The sequence below is a fragment of the Triturus cristatus genome, chromosome 1_2 (genome assembly GCF_964204655.1).
Source record: "Triturus cristatus chromosome 1_2, aTriCri1.1, whole genome shotgun sequence".
NCBI classification, from domain to species: Eukaryota; Metazoa; Chordata; class Amphibia; order Caudata; family Salamandridae; genus Triturus; species Triturus cristatus.
The window spans coordinates 516,092,035-516,114,654 of record NC_140580.1 but is presented as its reverse complement, the minus strand read 5'-3'; the positions used below and the strand labels follow the sequence as shown (position 1 = coordinate 516,114,654).

Genomic DNA, 22,620 nt, shown 5'->3' with positions numbered 1-22,620 from the left:
GCTGCTATTTTTGTTCTGAAAAAAAGTGTTTTAGGGTTTTCCCCTGTGTTCCCCTTCCCTCTTCGAAACCGAACCCTATATGCTTCGCTGTCGAGTCCGAGATGGTCGAGTATGATTTCCTTTATGGTCACATAAGGGGTATTACCGGCGTTATTGGCTACTTGGTACGCCGCCTGAGCTTCTCCGCTCAAGAGGGGCGCTAGAAAGAAGGGCCACTTTTCTTCGGGCCACCCACAGGCTCTGGCCACACGTTCAAAATTCGTTAGGAATGCATCCGGGTCTTCCCCGTACTATATTTCTGCAACGAGACCCCAGATGGATGCGGGTGGGTTGGCCTTCCCTCGATCACTGGTAGCGTCGTGGGCGATTGTACCACTCGTTGTATACTGTCTGTGCGGTTACTGTCTCTCTGAAGGCTTCACGGTCGGCTTGGGCCGACGTCATTTGTTGACTCACTGCCCATTCCAGTTTCTCTTGTCCTGCTATGAGTTGTTGGACTACGGTCTCCATCGTGGGTTTACTGATGGATGCTGTTTCAAATCCCACTTCTGACACCAGTTGTGAAGATGGGACAGTGAGGAGCCGGAGACCAGGTCTGCTGCTATAAGGTTTTATTCCTCTGTATTTCCTTTTTACATATAGGGAACGTCTTTTAGGCAGTTCTTGGAGGGAGTCCGTGTTTCCGGGCTTCCCGCTGTTTAACACAGTCCTTTTTCTGGTTGACCAGTTCCTTCCCCATGTGTAGCTCGGAGTTCCTTTTCCGACGTCCTCCGGGTTCTTTTCGACTCCTGACGTACTCAGGCCGGTGTCTTTATTGGGACTCCCCTCGCGTGTGGAAGAAAAGGAACAGAGAGGCACGGGGTCAGTTTTCGGTTGTTAACGTCATGAATTTCCCCAGGGCCCGGGAGTGAGGGAGTACACCAAAACGTGATTCCGTAAACGTGCACTTGAGTGACTAGACTGTGATTGGGGAGGGGGAGACAAGGTTTATGTGACTGGATTGAAGCCGCGCGGCTCTCGGGTGTTCAAAGCACCGCTTCTACACCTGCGCCCTCTCCCGCTTCCCAAATACCCTTGACAGCCGCTCCCGTACCTGTAGCAGCCACGCACCCACAGGTACGTGGCTCGGGGGTTCGCCGGGTCGTTGGCCTCCTGGCTCGCCTTCCGCTGCTGTCTTCGCTGGGCTGCTTCCCGTTTCCGTACTCTCCGTGTTCTCCGACTCCGCAGACCGCTGACATGCCACTTCTTCCGTTGTGCTCTCCGCCGTCGTCCTCGCGCTGGTCAAAAGACACACCTCCTTTGGATCTTCCGGGTATTTGTCCAATGAGTGGCCAATGACGTTGCGCCAAGGCGGGTCTTCGAGGAGCTGCTTGTTCTGCTTAAAGGGACCAGGTACAGACTCGCTAGGTAGCGCCGATTCCCAGGTGTCTGTGCTTTCTTTCCATTCTTCCTGGTAGGGATGAAACAGAATGGATGAAGGGGAGGTAGCAGACCACCACTCGCCCACACCCGCATAGGGAGGGTGTGTCGGGGCCACCCTGTCACAAGTATCATGTAAGTTGATGGGTGAGGCATTCCCAGAAGGTCAGAGACCAGAGTTCTCAACATACTGTGGTATATCCAGACTCCTAAACACTTGAATGTTGTCAGCACTCACTGAAGTAATACCTGGTGCACCTCACAGTTCAACACTACTCTTAACAGGAACAGATATGACTTGTTAGTTACATTTTCTCTGATTTAAGGAAGCGCTTTATCATCGTATAAAGAGAGGATATGTTGTCCCGCCACCAAATTCACCCCTCCATAGGTGCTGTTGGCCTGGGAATGACAGACAAGAGGTTCAATAGCCAGACCAAACAGCAGAGGCTACAGTTTGCAACTCTGTTTAGTGCCATGTTTAACTCACTACATGTCCTTTGCAGACTCTTGCCACCAGGTCTGTGTATAACAGAGATACCCAGCTCAGGATCTTCAGCCCAAAGTTCATGACTCAAAGCACTGCCTAAAAGTATCCCTATACTAGCATGTCAAAAGCCAAGTCCATGTCCAAAGAGGCAGTCAAGAAGACTGGGCCATCTGATGGTATGCTATTAATTCAGTGAAACAATCATCTATGGATAAGAAGTTATAGCTTCCAGAGAAAAAACACACTCTGTTCAGGGAAGTCAACATCAACATGACTCAGGGAGCAATTTACAGATGTTTTCGGAGTAAAAATGTAGCATGGGCAAGTATCATTACAATATATATACTTCAGAGGGTCATTTTGTCAAGCTTGATGACTACTAATATTATTGCCTGTTTTATAGTGGGTGGGAATCACTCTTCTATCTTGGCGAAATTACACAGGGCAAGTAGCCATGGCACCAAATGTCCCTGACATGTATTATTAAACTATACCTTTCACACATAATTGGCATTGTGTCTCAAGGAACTTCTTTCGGAGGTGTGCTTACACTACATAGTTAATTAGACCACATGAGGGATAGATGGCTGTAAGTGAAGGATAGACCAGTAGGCAACAAACATCAAAGATCACACCTTGCCTGCATGACAGGAATCCCTTTTTTTCTCTCAATACTGTGAGCTCAGATCTGGCTGAGTCTGCTTCCAATAATCAACATTTTCCTATCCCTATGTCACTTAGCGTGCTGACTGTATATGGGTGGAATTAAGGCACTGCAACCATTCAATTAGTGTAGCATGCCCAGTCCTGCTAGATAAAAGTTAAGTGTCACCCAACTGACCAGTCACACACCTCAGCTCCGAGGTATGTATATTCTCTTCAAGCCATGTGAAGTCTCATATAAATAACCTGCTGCACCTCTTATGTATGCTCCTTGAGCTACTACGCCGAATGCCTCTCAGTTTTTACTCACAGCCCCTTGAAAAACTACTCTTGCAGTGCAGATGCTTTGGAACACCAAGATATGTACAGAAAGGGCCTCCCTCTTTGCAAGGATAGGAGGAGAAAAAATTATGATTGGATAAAGTCAAACCTAAGTGCTAACCATTCACCGGTAAGAGAACCATGCTGGCACTGATCAAGTGTTTAATTTGTCTTGTGTGTAGCTAATGGACAGGTAAGTAGAACAAGTATTCACAATCATGGGGATCGGTGTCCTGCAATTCAGCCCACTGCGCCCATTGTGTTAGCAAGTCCCTATGTTTTGTTGCTGACTTTTACCCAGTAGGATCCTTCAGCATGGTTTCCCCCACTTTTATGCCTGGTGTTGTTATGGTTTCGGACTAGTCTGACTGGGATCCTGCTAACCAGGACCCCAGTCTCTGTGCTTTCTCCCTTAAATTGACTATGGTGAGTACTTGGGTAAATCCCAGATTGGCTACTGGTGTACCATTCTAAGTCCCTAGTATATGCCACTGAGGTTACCAGGGCATAGGTACACCAAGGGTCTCCCATGGGCTGCAGCATGTATTCTGCCACCCAGGAAAGACCACTCAAATTGTGACAACGGGCCTGCCATTGCAGCCTTGCTAGCACCACTTACGACAGATATAGGTTTCCCTATATCTGAGGTCACTGCACTTAAAACCTATAAGTCAACCCTAAGGCAGGCCTTTCAATACTGAAGGCAGGGCGCTCGGTTCTAAGTGTGAGGGTGCCTCTCCATGAGCATAACACCCCTACAACCTTCGGAGTCTATTCTGCCGGGTTGTAAGTGCATCAGCCGTTATGATACATAGAGTGGCCATGCGTCATTACTCGATGACCATCTCTAAACTGACTGTAACCAACCCTGTCATGTTTGGTATCAAACATGTTGGAATCATACCTCCACACCCTAAATGATGTGGGAGGTATAATTCCATGCACTGTAAACCTCCTCCGGGAGGCCCTAAGTGCTCCCGGTACCAGTCTTCTAGACCCGGACAGCACAACATGGCTGCTGCTCACCAGAGACATGATTCTGCCCTCCTGCTGCTGAGCCAAGCTTGAGCAGGGGAAGGCAGAACAATTGGTATCCTGTCACAGGGAGGCATGACCACCTCCCATACAGGGTTTAGCGTATTGGGGCCAGGTGGGGGCGCTTGCCAGCGCCACGAAGTATGCAAGAGGGACACATTTGGTGTCCTTCTTGCACAGTCCACTTCAAACCAGCTCAGGGAGCTGTTGGCTCCCACTCTGGTGCTAATCTGGACTAGGACATGGGAGTATCCTCCCCACTGTCCGACCCCTCCCGTGGGAGGGAACCCTGAATCGTCCCAACCCGTTCCTTAGGGTACTTAAGGGCTTACCTGTAGGTGGGTCCCTCGATTCATCGTGGGACAAGATTCATTTCAAGACACCATTTCTTCTTCAACCGTCTGGGCACTCTGGACCTCTCTGGACTTTGCTCTGGGTATCGAGACGATAACTGGGAACGACTCCTGCTGCTCCTGGTCTCGTCGCTCGGCTCCTGAAACATCCGTGCCTGTGCTCCATACAGAAACCTTCCAAGGCTTGTGGACATCCAAGACACCTGAGGGAATCTTCCTTGAAGTGAAGGAGTCACTTCCCTGCATCTGCCCGGTCTGCTGATCCTGGGCTCATACTGACTCCGAAAGGCTCAGGTGGTGGTTCTCCACATCCCTCGAGGCCTGCCCTGTCCTCTCACCAAGTTTGAGGCCAGTATCCCTCATTGGAGCCGCGTCGACTTGCCATTGCAAAGGCGTGTTGGCTTCCTTCCTCCAAGATCTTCAGGCTCCAAGTAGCCCCAACCTCAAGCACCTCCTGCAACCAAGATCTTCGTCCTCATTGCATCACTTGCACCGTGGGCCTGCATCTTTGGTGAGCTGCTCGAGGTCCTCTTGCGACTCCATTGCCTCTGGGTCCTCTTAAGGGACTTCTTTGATTTCTGTGGGCTCCCCTGATGCTTGTGCCTGCCCTGACTCCCCGCTTGTGGTGAGTCACCTGGACCTTGCAGGTCCTGACACTGTACCTTCTTCGCTTTCCACGTTGTTCGCAGTTGCCAAGGCTTTATGGTGCTCCCGACGGACACCAACCCCTCAACTCTTGACATCCGACGTGGGACAGCTCGTGAACTGCTCCTGGTCTTCTACAGCTTCACCTGGTTTTCACAGCTGCAGCTTCAAGGTCACCGTCAGCTCTCCTGCAACACCCGACATCAGTGGACATTCATCTTCCATGCCTGCTGGTCACTCCTGATTGGCATAGACTGTGTCCCCTCTGCTTGCAGGAACTTCTCATCTTGAATCCACCTTTGGGTTCCACCGGACACTTTCACATTCTCCAGCAACGGCATCTTCCTGAAGTCCTCCATTGAGTTTGACGGCGGTTTCCGACGCCACTTCACACCTATGCACTGGGTTTCCCTGGCGTAGGTATCCTTGTTCCTAGGGTATCTATGGATGAGGTGGCTCTCCAACCTTCTGTCTTCCACAGGGTGTATTCAGGGTCCACTGGGAAGGGTCCTTCTTCTTTAAAATTGCAACCGTGACTTACCCATTGACTTGTATTGAGTACGCAGTTGTGTTCTCACTCTGCACACAGCCTCTGTGGGGTTCCTGGTTACTTACCCCGGGTGGTTCCTTGGGTCCCCGGCACTTCTACTTCTTCTGGGTGTAGTCCTTACTCGAGTCGTGGTTCACATACCACTATTTTAGTATATGGTTTGGTCTCCCCTTTGCGACCACTGTGTATTCGTGCTACTTACCTGTTTTTATTGCAAAGTATTGTGTGCATTGTGTATATCTCCGGGCAGGAGATATCTGTATCTGTTAGTGAGTGTCTTATAATAAATAAAAAAATATATAAATACACTGTATGGTTCTTTTTCACTTAATCTATACCAATAAAATTATGTTCTGGTGAAACAAGCTGCTTTACACTCCTTCTGGATTAAGCCGGAAGGCTGCTCTCCACAGCTACCACTTAGAGAGCTTTCTAAGGTTTTCTAAGACCACTAAAATCACCATAAGGGTTGTCTGGATTAGTGCAGGGTGCCCACTTACAGAAGTGGGCACCATTTACTAAGCCAGCTTCTCACACCAGCTGTTTAGGATAAGGGTGGGAAGGACCTAATGAGTAGTCAGCAACTCAATTAAGATCCCCACCCAACAATACCATCTAAACATGTCCCTCAAGTAGTTCTGTAGCAAGCAACCTGTAGCAACCCTGTCATGTTTGGTATCAAACATGTTGGAATCATACCTCCACACCCTAAATGATGTGGGAGGTATAATTCCATGCACTGTAAACCTCCTCCGGGAGGCCCTAAGTGCTCCCGGTACCAGTCTTCTAGACCCGGACAGCACAACATGGCTGCTGCTGACCAGAGACATGATTCTGCCCTCCTGCTGCTGAGCCAAGCTTGAGCAGGGGAAGGCAGAACAATTGGTATCCTGTCACAGGGAGGCATGACCACCTCCCATACAGGGTTTAGCGTATTGGGGCCAGGTGGGGGCGTTTGCCAGCGCCACGAAGTATGCAAGAGGGACACATTTGGTGTCCTTCTTGCACAGTCCACTTCAAACCAGCTCAGGGAGCTGTTGGCTCCCACTCTGGTGCTAATCTGGACTAGGACATGGGAGTATCCTCCCCACTGTCCGACCCCTCCCCTGGGAGGGAACCCTGAATCGTCCCAACCCGTTCCTTAGGGTACTTAAGGGCTTACCTGTAGGTGGGTCCCTCGATTCATCGTGGGACAAGATTAATTTCAAGACACCATTTCTTCTTCAACCGTCTGGGCACTCTGGACCTCTCTGGACTTTGCTCTGGGTATCGAGACGATAACTGGGAACGACTCCTGCTGCTCCTGGTCTCGTCGCTCGGCTCCTGAAACATCCGTGCCTGTGCTCCATACAGAAACCTTCCAAGGCTTGTGGACATCCAAGACACCTGAGGGAATCTTCCTTGAAGTGAAGGAGTCACTTCCCTGCATCTGCCCGGTCTGCTGATCCTGGGCTCATACTGACTCCGAAAGGCTCAGGTGGTGGTTCTCCACATCCCTCGAGGCCTGCCCTGTACTCTCACCAAGTTTGAGGCCAGTATCCCTCATTGGAGCCGCGTCGACTTGCCATTGCAAAGGCGTGTTGGCTTCCTTCCTCCAAGATCTTCAGGCTCCAAGTAGCCCCAACCTCAAGCACCTCCTGCAACCAAGATCTTCGTCCTCATTGCATCACTTGCACCGTGGGCCTGCATCTTTGGTGAGCTGCTCGAGGTCCTCTTGCGACTCCATTGCCTCTGGGTCCTCTTAAGGGACTTCTTTGATTTCTGTGGGCTCCCCTGATGCTTGTGCCTGCCCTGACTCCCCGCTTGTGGTGAGTCACCTGGACCTTGCAGGTCCTGACACTGTACCTTCTTCGCTTTCCACGTTGTTCGCAGTTGCCAAGGCTTTATGGTGCTCCCGACGGACACCAACCCCTCAACTCTTGACATCCGACGTGGGACAGCTCGTGAACTGCTCCTGGTCTTCTACAGCTTCACCTGGTTTTCACAGCTGCAGCTTCAAGGTCACCGTCAGCTCTCCTGCAACACCCGACATCAGTGGACATTCATCTTCCATGCCTGCTGGTCACTCCTGATTGGCATAGACTGTGTCCCCTCTGCTTGCAGGAACTTCTCATCTTGAATCCACCTTTGGGTTCCACCGGACACTTTCACATTCTCCAGCAACGGCATCTTCCTGAAGTCCTCCATTGAGTTTGACGGCGGTTTCCGACGCCACTTCACACCTATGCACTGGGTTTCCCTGGCGTAGGTATCCTTGTTCCTAGGGTATCTATGGATGAGGTGGCTCTCCAACCTTCTGTCTTCCACAGGGTGTATTCAGGGTCCACTGGGAAGGGTCCTTCTTCTTTAAAATTGCAACCGTGACTTACCCATTGACTTGTATTGAGTACGCAGTTGTGTTCTCACTCTGCACACAGCCTCTGTGGGGTTCCTGGTTACTTACCCCGGGTGGTTCCTTGGGTCCCCGGCACTTCTACTTCTTCTGGGTGTAGTCCTTACTCGAGTCGTGGTTCACATACCACTATTTTAGTATATGGTTTGGTCTCCCCTTTGCGACCACTGTGTATTCGTGCTACTTACCTGTTTTTATTGCAAAGTATTGTGTGCATTGTGTATATCTCCGGGCAGGAGATATCTGTATCTGTTAGTGAGTGTCTTATAATAAATAAAAAAATATATAAATACACTGTATGGTTCTTTTTCACTTAATCTATACCAATAAAATTATGTTCTGGTGAAACAAGCTGCTTTACACTCCTTCTGGATTAAGCCGGAAGGCTGCTCTCCACAGCTACCACTTAGAGAGCTTTCTAAGGTTTTCTAAGACCACTAAAATCACCATAAGGGTTGTCTGGATTAGTGCAGGGTGCCCACTTACAGAAGTGGGCACCATTTACTAAGCCAGCTTCTCACACCAGCTGTTTAGGATAAGGGTGGGAAGGACCTAATGAGTAGTCAGCAACTCAATTAAGATCCCCACCCAACAATACCATCTAAACATGTCCCTCAAGTAGTTCTGTAGCAACCTCATTTAAGACGCCCACTTGGAAAACACTTGCTGCATACATACATATCAAAGCCAAGTTGGCACTCCACCATGAAATATCGTCCCTCTCTATCACTCTGTATGGACATTTTCTCAAATGGTAAAGTAGTATTAACATGATAAAAGAAAGAGAATGTGTAGTTGAAAGGAAGACATTATGTTGAGAAAAAATGTATTTATGCTAACATTAGTCAATGTAGGCATCGAATTCAAAATGGCAACTCTGCTCGCAGTTATCTTTCAGCACACAGTCATCTTTTCATTGCTGTCTCAATCTGCACACAGAAGATTCATGCACCAGTGACCCTGTAAAGAATGTTTTGAGCTGTATTGCCAGTTTCCCATGTACAGATGATGTGTTTTTTTTATTTAGAGTCCTGCAGCACATTGTTCTATTGAAAGTGAATGTTCCCAAGGCCTCACCTATTGGGATACCCAGTGGGTTTCTCATGAGAACGTGTCCGTATATATTATGTAACAATATTTCTACTGACTACTGAGGTGCCTGAAAGGTAGCAGGGAGGGGAACTGCATTATGTGAATCTGCGCTGTGTGATTTCAGATACTGTATCATTCTTCCTTTAACCTGATTGGTTTAATTTGTGTGATTTTAATATAATTGTATTCATCTGTGGTTTTCATTTTATTTGCATTATAAAAGAAGCCCATTCCTGAGGGTCTTGGGCTCACTCTCCCATGGCTTTTAAGAGGCAAATCCAGATCGGTCTGACCTCTGATGTATAACTTTGATGTGTTTCTTAGAGCTGAACTATATTTGGTTCTGCTTGTTAATTTCCTCCATTTTATTCTGAGCATCATACTATTATTTGATTTAAACAACAAATTGACTGATGCTAACCATTCATTTTGCTTCCTGTAATGCCTTTAAATCTTTCAATACACCTTCATGGTTTCATTTTTAATTCTTGTTATTCTTTATTGTAAAGCCTCATGTGCTTTACATTAATTTCTGGATGAACATTGAATATCAAATCTAATTGTTGTACAGGTCCAATTGAGGAGCAACAAAATCCTTAGGGGATTAACACTGTTCCCGGTCCTTCGGAAGCTCATTAGAAAAAGTGCTAACAGTCCCCCTAGCATCACCCAGATGTGCACCCCTCAGGTCTATGAAGAAGAATTGTGTGATGGCGCTCCTGTTTCCATCGTTTCACCAATCTGGCCCCCACTGTTCCTGTCAGGCACGGCTACTGGAGAGAGGCAAAATGAGCTCTTGTGCACTTCAAAAATGCTAGCATCGTATGTTTTCATTGGTCCTACCATGCCTTTTATATTCCAGGCCTGAAAAATGTATTCTTCCCATCAACTGATGTATCATTCAGCCTGAAAAAGGTCATCTTCCTAGAATTGTAGGTGGGTTGCGATAATAGCAACTGGTTGCCACTAATAACAATAACAGAGATGAACAGAAACCCACCCCAAGGCAAGACATCAAAACTAACCCACCCAATAACAAAAGAAACCAAAAGTATTATTTAATAGAATAAGGTATAATGAACATGAAATCAGGCACCAAAAACACTCCACTCCCTCTGTGCCTGCAGCATTCTAACGGGGTTAGATTCTGCATGTGAGGAGTCGCATTTTACTGAATACAAACCAAAAAGGGGGAATGAGAATGGGGGAAGGGAACTAAAAAAAGGGTTAGGCCACCAGATGTTCACCATAACCTCTCCCACGTGTGCTTGTCATACAGTTGTTTATGCTGTCAGGCTCACCAAAAGTAAACTGCCCTAGCTACTTGGCAGTGGGGGGCATCAGCATCCATCTCACCACAGGTGAGAAGACCAACAATTGCCACAACAGGATCATCGTACAGAATGACATAGGGGTGATTGATAGGCCTGACAAAAGTAGTTCAGTGACAGCTTCAAGAGCTTTTATTGCTGGTATATAATTCGTAGTTTCCCCATGATGACAGGTTATGTTACAAAGCCTAGTGTAGGGGTTCCGTATGGTTCCTGCATGGTGACACAGGGGTTTCAGGCATAACTGGCGATCAATAATTTGGTGCTGCCCCTCTCAACCATGCACACGTTCCCTGCATGTGGGAGAGCATGGAAGAAGGATATCTAAATTGCCTTTTCCCTGTCCTTTCATGGAGACGGGTAATGAGACCTCTCCATATACTATTAGTAGGTTTGCTGTCCTAATCCCAGGATTTCCCTTAAATCACTAGGAGATGTTGCAGCTTCAGTTCATCCATCTGCAGAGAAGCAGCAGCTCTTAAGCTTGGGAGGGGAAAGACTTCGGATCCATGACCATCCAAGGTAACACTACTTCCTTTTTTCCAGCTCAGAAATTACCTGCAATCAGTCCCAGTGGCAGAAACTAGGCGGTTTCCTTCCTGTGGGCCACAGTTCTTCTGGATTGTTCTGGTGGGTCCATAGATCCGACTGGGGTTGTGAATCCAGTGTCTTCTGTTCAGTGATATCAGCATTCTGAAGCTCTCTCTTGATTGCCCTTAAACTGCCTATGAGTGTCTTGTATAAGGGGTCGGCAATGTACTTGTGCTCCTCTCACGGCCTGGCAGGATGCGCATACGCACTGACAACCACCCAACTCTTCCTTATAGTAGTACGATCTGAAATCTAAAGTGTAGTTCCTACTTTTCCTTTCTCAAAGGCCTGGAGCTGAAACTCGTCATGCATAACTATGCACCATAATCTTTCTAGCACCTTACATTTAGCACTTTTCATTAATGATAAATTAGAGTTACTAACTAATGAAGAAATATATTTTGTAAAGTTTTACCTGTGACTGGATTTGATTTGAATTGCTTCATGTTGTCATCATTTTCACACTCACCCTGACGCCCCACAAAATCCCAACCTCTCACCCCCAATAATGGATCTTTCCGTTTTGGTCGTGTGTTTTATCGTTGATACTATATCATCATTTTAGCAAGTTAACTTCACCCAACGTATGCTTTGCTGCCAACAACTGAGAGGAACGTGTAATCACTTTTCAGTGATAAAACGAAAATCTCCACTATACAATGTGCATACAAATAACAGAGGAAACCAATGGTTGCCATCAGGCAAGGTCACACTCAACCAACAACTCAGGCGCCTGTTTTATTATTCTAAAGATCCGGGTTTATTTTAAGCCCCTTAAATGCCGAGATGAGAACGATTAGCAGCAGCCAGGGATAAAGTGATTCATTCAGTAGACATCAGGTACTCCTCATCAGAGTCCGAATTCCCTCGAGGGATGGGACTGTAACAGCCACACAAGAATGAACTGGCACTGGAAGGATGCAAGCTGCATTCTCCATGTGGTCTAAAATTCATTGCTATATGATAAGAAATGTTCTAAGAATCCAGGCAGTGGGTATTTTAATTCACAATGCACAGAGTGTGGGCAAACATGGAGTTAAATCTTTATTTCGGTCTTTGCAGCAACAGCATATTAGCGCAAGTGCACGCCACATGGGCAGATTACAGTGGGTCAGGAGCCACCCCTGGGATGTCTGTGCCAGAGGGAAGCTTGGAGTAATTAGTGCACACAGACTGCTGCTCTACATGTGCAAATAGATAACATGCTGAAGGGAAGCAAGAGACCGGAAAACGTTGATAAAATGACAATTTAAAACAGGCAGTTGACATATGCCTTCTCCACTCTTTCATCCATGGGTACTAAGCCTTACTTTTCCATCTTCGCACTTTGTGCCAGCCAAGACGAGCCCGGGGTCGGGCATGTCATCCCCTAGGTAGACATGCGTGCCACGACAAAGAATCCGTCCTCCTTCCTGCAAGGGGATATTTGTTTCTATGGAAACGGCGTTGGTGCCAATTACAGGTCGATTTGCTCCTCCTTGGCACTGTATTTTTCCACATTTAGCATCTCTAAAAGGGAAAAAAAAATGTTTTTGACAAACAGCCCTTAGCGCCACAAACAGTTGAACATATATTTTGCAAAAGACGCCCCACCTGCTTTCACATTTTGCGAAGGAGCCGGCGGAGTTTTTGCCACAGTTGCCATAAGGATCCCCTGCAGAGTTTACCCTTTCAAAGCAGATCCCGGGCGCGGGCTTAGCACCTGAAACAGAAGCAGACACACACTTTCAGTTGATGCTAGTTTTTTTTTTTAAACAATTTTTTTTATTAATTCTAATGGTGTCGCAGTTGGAAGTAAAACTAGATTAGTGTACAATTGCTTCTGCCTGTAGAAAAATCCCCTGTGAAATATGTTTGCTTCCTCTGCCTGCTAATTTTACAGTCTAAAATTGTCTTTTCAACAATTATTGATCTTTCTTGGCTCTATTCAGTTTTACAAAACTCAGTTTTTTTTTCTTAAGCTTTTAATTGAAGCGTGTTTATGGCTTTATGGAGCATCTTCAGATAAAATACAATGGCAAGCCAGCCTTGACTTATTTGGTTGTGGATTGTGGCAAAGCCTTTCTTCACGTCATTATACCACATAATGTTATTGAGGACATGGAAGCAACAGAGAGAACCACAAGCTAACAAGGAAAGAAAAAAAACATTGCCAAAGTCAACAGGTCTGGCGCTGGCAAGCTAGTGCCATGATTTTCTTTCTTAATATTACAAGGGTATGCTGCAGAAAGAATAATAATTTTGAATTTTAAAATAGAACCATCTCATATAATTTTAGTAGAACAATACAGCCTCTTCCTAGCAGGCAGGTGCATGTAGAACAGGTGTAGCAACGCTTTTTAGTTTTAATATACATATATTAAATATAGGAATACGATGGTATAGTCCAAAGAATGGTCCAGCAATTAGATGCCTAAAAGAAGTGGCACCTATAGTCCAAAGTGATTCCTTAAATTATAAAAGACAAATTCACAACACTCTAGGCACCATAATTTTGTTAGAAATTGGCAGGCAGATGATTATGAATTTATTTATTTCAGTTCCTCATGTTATGAAGCCGAGTTTTAATCTACACTGTAAGAAATTGGAGCATTAGTTGAGGGGAGTGAGGACCCACCTCAAATAATAATCACAATCCTTGTAAGGTTGAACACCTAAAGTCACCAGTTACAACTATCCTAAACCCTATGGTAGCTTGCCACAAATCAGTCAGGCTTAACTTTGAGGGAGTTTGTAAATATTTATGCAGCAATATCGTGAAAACACAACACAAGATAAATCCCAAGCCAATTTAGAAAAATAGAACATATTTTAATACATAAAATGATAGCAAAACAACAATAATCCAATAAGTAGAACTAGAAATATGTATTTTTAAAGTTTGAATCAAAAATAGCGCACAAAGAGCCAACCACGATTTTATTGTCGCATTACACTGGATCAAAGTCAAACGCTAAGGCAACTCCGATGGATAGCCAGTCAGATAGAGGGATCAGGTTCATCTAGGTGGAAAGTTTATCTTTGGAGTTGGACACTTTGATGGAGGAAAAAGAAAAAAGTGGTTGTCAGCTAGTTTTCGGTGGAGCAAGCTACAAGCTGGATCCGGCCTGGCAGTAGCAGCTGCTACCAGACAGGAGTGGTGGGGAGGAGAGGGGTGTGAAGGAAAAAGATTTTTTTTTTTTTAAACAAACTTACCTGGCTACGGTCAGGCCACCGGCAGCCACCTCTCCTCCGTCCTCTTCATCTCCAGCCGGCTGCCGCCTTTCCTCCGTCCTCTTCGTCTCGAGTCTGGCAGCAGGATGGACCTGAGCTCCCAGGCTCCCCACATCCAATCGCAACAATGGGATGTTGTGATTGGTCTGAGCGTTGTGGTTTGGCGCTCAGACAGGCAGTGGAAGCCCGGGCATGTTCTCCACCCAGGCTGTAATGCATCCTGGGTGGAGCTATGCAATGTGCGCATGAGGCTCTGGCCGGCCCGAGACGGCCGGCCAAAGCATCATGAACACTTTACAGAGTGTGCCCACCACTCCTCCCCCTGCAGTGCTCTGGTGTCACTGAGCCCAGCTCCGCCTGTACATAACCAACAGAGCCACTGCAGTAGGAAAAATAAAATGTTAATAATGCTGCGTTGATATAATTTTCTTTTTCCTTCTTGAACTGCTCATAGAGCAGTGGGGCGACCCTCCTCCGCCTTTGCAGAGGAACTGCAGATGTGAACCAGGGCTTGATGACAGCGGGTTGCTAAAGCCCGGGGTCTCGGTGTGGTAGCTGCCGAAAACGGGAAAGCTCTGAATGGGCTTGACATCGACAGGTTGCTGCTCAACATCATTCTGATGAAGCCCTTTATGTTTGGACTTTGAAATTGAGGTCGACCAGTAATTCAGTGTCGATGGCTGCAGCTTTTAGCACAATTCTGGTCTCGGTCTCATCTCAAGAAAGAAAACATCTACCAAAGCACATGGCAGGGACAGATAATTTCTTGGTAGAATATATTTAATGCACAATCTGTCATGCACCTGGTCATACACACTGTGGTTCCCCTAATGTCATCCTCTCAACTGAAAGCTGTTAATGGTCCTTCCAGTCTGGTTCCTACTGGATGCTCCTCGCTGGAATGTTCCCAAAATTGCTGCAAAGTGAATTCTAACCTAACCTGCAAGAGGTGCTGATTCTCAGTCCATTGGCTTCCATATGAACCACAGCAAGAGTAGTTCTACATAGGAAAGCATGTTCGTGCTGAGCAGTGGCAAACCTTGTTATTTTGGTGGAATGTTCGAATGTATATCTAGGTGGTAATAGTACCAAACAGTAGCTGCATATCTTAATATATTACAAAATAAAATTCTAGCAAATGGAGGGAAATTCTTCTATACAGTAATTACTTGAAATGCTAAATGATCTCTGAAACTATTCATGAAGACGTGTGCACAAGCATAGATATAGTTGGATATATCATCATGCTAACGGCTGCTGCATATTGTTTAACTAGAGCAATACTGGAATTTAAAGATATGCTTCAAAATCAGTATGTTTTGAACATCTGTAAAAAATCATATTATTGGTTGAGGACAGTGGAAGCACCACTGAGGCAATAACCAAAAACCATGGTCAGGGTGAACCACAAAAAGTCACTAAATTAATCTGTGCTTAACCCTCTTGTAGCTTGGCACAAAGCAGTCAGGCTTAACTTAGAGGCAATGTGTAAAGCATTTATTTATGCAGCACACAAACAGCAATAAGGTAAGAACACATTACAAGGAAAATCTCACACCAATTTAGAAAAATAAAGAGAGCTGGCCAAATACAGGGACCAGGTTAGTCCTGCTGAGAATTGTGCCATATGTTCTTGATGCGAGAAATTGCATTGGTCTGCATCAGTTCTGATGAGGCACTACAAGGGTTGCGATGCGAGGTCTTGCATAGAGTGGCTTTGCACTGCGTCGGTTCAGATGAGGCCGCGGATTAGGAACTGTGATGTAAAGGTCTGCGTAGAGTCACGTTGATTCCGATGAAGCTACTGATAAGGAGCTGAGATGCGAGGTCCTGCATTGAGTTGCATTGTTTGAATCAGTTCCGATGAGGCCTCTGATCAGGAGCTGCAATGCGTAGTCCTTCGTCGACTTGAGTTGCACTGCGTTGGTTCTGATAGACCCCATAGTTAGGCCGTAAGGAGTACACTCTGATGCATATACCTGGTCCAAGCTTTTGTGTCTGTGGAGGGTAGGGGCTTCCCTACACTAGCCCACACCCGGAATCTGGAAATGTCTTCCCTTCCCCTGTCAAGGCTCCAAGAAATCTGGGGTGACAAAAGACAGGGCAGGCCTGGTGTCAGATTCCTTTGTGTGAGCTGAGCTGGAGGCAAGCCCTTTGAAGTGCACAGCTGTTCCCCCAGCCATCCTGACAAGATGACCCATCCTGCCCACACATGGTCCCTTCTCTTTCTGAGAGGAATACACAAACCCTGATCAGGAGCTGCAATGCGTAGTCCTTCGTCGACTTGATTTGCACTGCGTTGGTTCTGATAGACCCCATAGTTAGGCCGTGAGGAGTACACTCTGATGCATATACCTGGTCCAAGCTTTTGTGTCTGTGGAGGGTAGGGGCTTCCCTACACTAGCCCACACCCGGAATCTGGAAAGGTCTTCCCTTCCCCTGTCAAGGCTCCAAGAAATCTGGGGTGACAAAAGACAGGGCAGGCCTGGTGTCAGATTCCTTTGTGTGAGCTGAGCTGGAGGCAAGCCCTTTGAAGTGCACAGCTCTTCCCCCAGCCATCCTGACAAGATGACCCATCCTGCCCACACATGGTCCCTTCTCTTTCTGAGAGGAATACACAAACCCTAACAGAAGAGCCATTTACAGTCATGTGACCTGGGACACAGGCAGAAGGCACAAAGGCTAGGAAAAGAAAATGCCAACTTTCTGAAAGTGGCATTTTCAGAATTGTGAGATAAATTCCGACTTTACCATTAAATAGGATTTAAAATTACAATTAATTTGGGTGTAAACAGCATATATCTGCTCCCAATCCCAAGTTATCACTTATTAAATGTAGTCAGTCAGTGTTAGTCAATGGGAAGGATAGGTCTTACAACAGTGAAAAACGACTTTAGGAGTTTTCCACTGCCAGGACAACTTTTTAAATACAATTCGCCTAGGCGTGTTAGCCTTTAGGGACCTACCTTAGGGGTGATTTATATGCATTAAAAAGGAAGGTTTAGGCTCTGACAAAAGGTTCCTTTTCCCAGGTTAAACAGGCAGTTTAAAACTGCACTACAGACTGTCCTGCCAGGCCTAAGACATGTTTTAAAAGGCTACTGAGAGTGAGTGAGTGGCTCAATGATTGCTGCAGGCCCAGTAGTGGCATTTAATTTACAGGTCCTGGGTACATTTAGTATCATTAACTTGGGAATTAAAAGTAAATTAAATGTGCCTGTTAGGTGTAAGCCACATTTACCATGTTGCAAGGAAAGCGCACAAGCACATCAGGTACTGATTAGCAGTACACAGAGTCATAATGCCAACAAAGAAGGAGTAATGAAGGAAAAGGGTTTGAGGAATACCACACCAAGGATGTCAGGTCTAACTGCACCATTTACACCATTTTATGCCATGTAATTTACTTATGTTCATAAATATAAGGAGTTTCTCAGACAAACCTGCCTGGGTCCGTAGAATGTCTACACGGCATTTTTGGCTAGAAGAAGGTAAATAGGAGGTTGTGTGCCTGATGTTCACCGAACCACATTGACAGCACAGTATTACAGTTTACAGGCCTCTCTGTACAGGTCCCTACTGTCAGCAAGGAGAAGTTTTAATTGCGATTCCGTGGTTACTTTAAATAAAGCTATTTCTGAGGGCTCTCTAGCTCTGGACTTTCTGTATTTGCGAGATTTCTAGAATCACTTATTTTGTCAAACCCTAGCTCTTCCAATTTAGAGAGCCGAGCGAAATTGGTCACCTTCAACCTTTACATTAAGTAGATAAAACATGAATTACCCCTTTTCCCTGCATTATCTAAGATGACAGTTCTAGCATGTTGAAATTTTAATTCACATTGACAAAGCAGAATATTCTATTAGGTGTTCCTGCCAAGTATCCAAGCATGAATAGTAATGTTATTGCGTGTTTTGCTAAAAGCCTCATGCAAAGATAGATGAATCAGAAGACAACTAAATTATGATAGATTTTTTCCAAAGGTGATGAAATGAGTAAAAGAAAATCTTTCAATAAGAAATGCCGACATGGAAGCGTCAATTAATTATCTAAACTTCACACTAAGAAGCTTTCCTAACAGGATGTCATTAGCTGTAGAGCAAGTCGGTGATCACATGCACAAACTGTAAAATCTCGAAGAGTAGCTGCTGGAAAAAGCCTGTATTTTAATATGCTCATAATAAAAGTCTGGTAAAAAGGAACGCAGGAAAAATACCCTAAGAGTAGTTGGCATCCTGGTGAGAAGTCCAAGATTCTTTCAAATTCTTTGAGTAATTATTGTCAAGCGTGCTGTGTTAAGAACGTCTTGGAAATCTAGTGCTCTTTAACAGAATCAAAAAACCCTCCATGTATTCGTTTGTCGCATAAAAAGCCCAGGTAGTCGTCATCAAGCTTCAAATCAAAGAATCGATCTATACATGGCCCTAAACTGTCTTGTATGCAGACACTTAAGGTTTCCGCCTTAATTTCCTTAATGGGAATACTAAGGTTAATTAACATGAAATGAGTTTTTTTTAATTATCATTAAAATAGTGTTATGTGGAGCCAAATAAAAATGTCCATATACTGCCAGTCACTTCTCAGCTGAAAAAGAGTTCCCACTATATTTGGGTAGAATGGTGCTAATGCGATTTAGATTTGGCTAATCCGTGCAGCACTTTTGCTGCTGGAATCTAAGTCTTAGCAGAATTTAAATAAGTAATAGGATTAGAAGTGGACACCTTACAGTGAACAATGACTTACAGTCCTTCCGTAGAGTGAGTGTTGAATGAGTGGGTCGGGAATCAAACCTAGAATAAACCCTTGAGCACCGTGTCACCCTTTTGTACCTAACTGCTGCGGAAAGGTGCTGCACAAGCCGTAGAGAACAGTAAAATCCATATGGGGGGACCCAGGGGGTGCAGGGCGCGAGCCAGGTCTCCCCCTGGGTGGCTTCGCACAATGGAGCGGCCACCCAGGTGCAGGGTAGGGGGTTTTGATTAGGGGCGCGAGGCGCGCCGAAAGTGATAAGTAGAGGGAGGCAGGGGCGGGAAAATCACTGTGCCCTCGGGAGCGGGGAGGAGGGGCTGGTTTACACTTTTTGTCCCACCCACCCTCTTTTTTCATAGCATTGTTTTTCTTCCCTATTTTCCTGGTGTTGGCATTACACCGACGTTCTTTTTAGGTCTCGCGAGCCAAAGGCTCGAAGAGACATTTTATATCTGGGCTTTTCAAAGTGCTGCCGTGGCCTAAAGCTACAGTGCACGTGAACGTGCACGCGCGCAGCGCCATGTGTCTTTCCTCCGTAGCGATCGTAATCACGATCACTTTCACTTTCGCGGGCTCCTCTGTTGCTGGCATTCCCCCCTCCCTTCTCGCCCAGCCCTTCTTGTTTTTTTTCTCTTGTACTGAGTCCAAGTCTGATGGTCAGATGCAAGTATCACTCTCTCACAACGAGCAGTTTATCTGCAGTTTAACTAAACTGGATTTCATCTCCTCCGTCTCCCCTTGTGTCAGGCGATGCCATGCTGTAAACAAGAAAAGGCATTATGGAGAGTGACTGCAAACTGTCCTCCCTCTAATGACTTGCTTGTTACATGATGAGCAAGGATTCTGGGAGTTGTATTTCACCGTGACAGCGAAGTACAGAAGCTAGCCAACTTGTTTGCCAATGGCGCCTGGTTCGCGCCCCTTGCTCCTTGTTTATTATACCAGCATATTTACCTTGGTGACTGAACGCAGCGCCCGTGGAGTCCGACCCGCCAGTATTCCACTGTGAGTCCCAGTCAGGCGCGCAACACCCATTGGACTCACAGGGCTTCAGCCCCCCCCCTCCCGTCGCGTCTGGCAGCCCGGGATGAGACAGCCTCGCGGCACACACACAGCCGCACCCGAGCACTTCACAGGTCTTTAAAAGACCATTTGCATGTTAATGATGCCTCGCTGTTGTTTCACCCCTTCTAAGAGCCCCTGCAGCTCCACTCTGCCTCTGGCTTAAAAGATTCAGCCCCCCCCCCCCGAAATTTTTTCTCAGCCCCCCCCCCCCGAAATTTGGCTCTAGTTGCGCCTCTGGTCCCAGTTATGGCTGTGCGGTGTCTGCAGGGATTGCTCCACATACCAATCGGCAGAATGTGAGGGTTAACATGGCGGCGTCTAACATCGGGTGACCCATGCAACCGGAAGCCCCCCGGGCATCCAAGGATTAAAGGGTAACGAGCGATTCTTATTTCCTGTCTCTTAATCTTTGGTTCGAATTTAGCGGCGTCATAAAATGCCCGTAAGTGCTCGTGGAGTCCCACAGTGAAAATGCACTTGAGGTTTTAATTCCTAACATACCTCGAGCTTTCAACCTTCCTAGGTTGATTAAAATCATCCTTCCGGGTTGCTAAAAACATTTGGTTAACTTCAGTTACTCCATGTCACTCAAGACGTATTTTAGATTCTAAGGCTTTATATGTGACATTGTTTCCAGTTGTGTTGTTGCTTTGCATCATGGTAGCGCAGTACTGAAGGTGACAGTTTACTTTTCAGCACACAGTGAGTTTACTGCCGCTGTTTACATACGCTGATCTTTCTGACGGGTTTTACAGCACTGTGTTGCCTTGTGCGCTGCGAAGGTCTTCGGGTGGCTTGTTGGCACTACATAAAATACGTATCACAAGGAGGTTTCTTGAAGCATAAATATTGACAGGACTGCATAACGCGATGCCCTGGCATACGATGTGTTGAAAACAGCACTGGTGCCTGCAAAAACGTCACACTATTAACTCATTCCCATGGTCCCCTCCGAATGCAAAGTGCCAGCTTTCATGTATGTACTACTATATGTTACGCTACCCATGACAGACTACCGGCTTGCTTTCCCTATAACGAGTCTTCTTTTTGGTTGATTTGTTGGGTAACATATAAAATATGTTATATATCCGGTCTAGGTACTAATCTGCTGAATTTGGACCTCGGGACCCCGAAGTTGAAAAATGACCACAAATTAAGTCATGATCTTGTTTTGGCTGTAATTGTAAGTATATGTACTTTCAAAAACAAATGTGTGCCATCTACTGTCACAATTACATGTTCATCCCTATTGCATGCTGGAGTATGCCGGCTGAGCTCACGACACACCTCTTCTCCTCACCCTCCTTCCTTCTGCCTCATGTTGATCTTCTACTCACTCTCCATCCTTATGCCTCATGCTGCTCTTCTCACTCCTTTCCTTTTGCCTGATGCTGCTCTTCTCCTCACTTTCCTTCATTGTGACTCGCGCTGCTCTTCTATTCCTCATTCAACTTTCTTCTGCCTCACATTGCTTTTCTCCTCACTCTCCGTCCTTGTGCCTCATGCTGCTCTTCTCCTCACTCTCCATCCTTCTGCCTCACGCTGTTCTCCTCCTTACACTCCATCCTTGTGTCTCACGCTGCTCTCCTCCTCACTCTCTATCCTAGTGCCTCACGCTGCTCTCCTCCTCACTCTCTATCCTTGTGCCTCAAGCTGCTCTTCTCCTCACTCTTCTTCCTTGTGCCTCACGCTGCTCTTCTCCTCACTCTCCATCCTTCTGCCTCACGCTGTTCTCCTCCTTACTCTCCATCCTTGTGCCTCACGCTGCTCTCCTTCTCACTCTCTATCCTAGTGCCTCACGCTGCTCTCCTCCTCACTCTCTATCCTCGTGCCTCACGCTGCTCTTCTCCTCACTCTCCTTCCTTGTGCCTCACGCTGCTCTTCTCCTCACTCTCCATCCTTCTGCCTCACGCTGTTCTCCTTACTCTCCATCCTTGTGCCTCACACTGCTCTTCTCCTCACTTTCCGTCCTTGTGGCTCACGCTGTTCTTCTCCTCACTCTCCTTCCTTCAGCCTCAAGCTTCTCTTCTCTTCTCCTCACTCTCCTTTTCTTTTCCCTCACGCTGCTCTTCTCACTCTCTGTCCTTATGCCTCATGCTGCTCTTCTCACTCTCCGTCCTTGTGCCTCATGCTGCTCTTCTCACTCTCCGTCCTTGTGCCTCACACTGCTCTCCTCCTCACTCTCCTTCCTTGTGCTTCACGCTTCTCTTCCCCTCACTTGCTGTCCTTCTGCCTCATGCTGCTCTTCACCTCCTCAATATCCTTCCTGATACTTCATAGTGCTCCACAAATAACTATAATCCAGCTCAAAATATTCCACTACACACCACATATATACAATCCATAACAAATGGGTACAAAACATTGCCATTTACACCGCAAAAAGCTCAAAATCAAACAAATGTGAGACCTATTGCATTTCCAATGCTTGTTCCTTTTGCCACGATAAGACAGGTTTTCTTGTGTTTCGTTTTTTACGACTGGTTAGTGTCCTGGGTAGGCGGGGTTTTGCTGGGGGGGTGGGCAGCCTTGAGCGGGTTAGCCTATCCTCCAACGGGGGAGGGGGGGAGCAGTCACGTGATCAGGAAATGAGAAGTAGGGGAAAATGCACACAGGGGTCGGGATTCTGTTTAGGGGTGGGGTTTTTACATTGGGGGTTAGGTTTGGGGTGATTTGAAGACAAACTTTGGAAAGTTATTGCATTGCAGAAA

General features: G+C 46.3%; 1 protein-coding gene across 1 annotated transcript in view; it reads right to left on the bottom strand.

The window, feature by feature from the left end:
* ADAM12 (ADAM metallopeptidase domain 12) overlaps nucleotides 1–22,620 on the bottom strand; it is a 2,563,649-nt gene that overhangs the window by 268,177 nt on the left and 2,272,852 nt on the right. The window contains exons 15-16 of the mRNA XM_085606237.1: nucleotides 12,476–12,584; nucleotides 12,193–12,391 (exon numbers count right to left, since the gene is read on the bottom strand). Coding sequence (XP_085462363.1) covers nucleotides 12,193–12,391; nucleotides 12,476–12,584 — 308 coding nt within the window. The remainder of the gene's footprint in view (nucleotides 1–12,192; nucleotides 12,392–12,475; nucleotides 12,585–22,620) is intronic.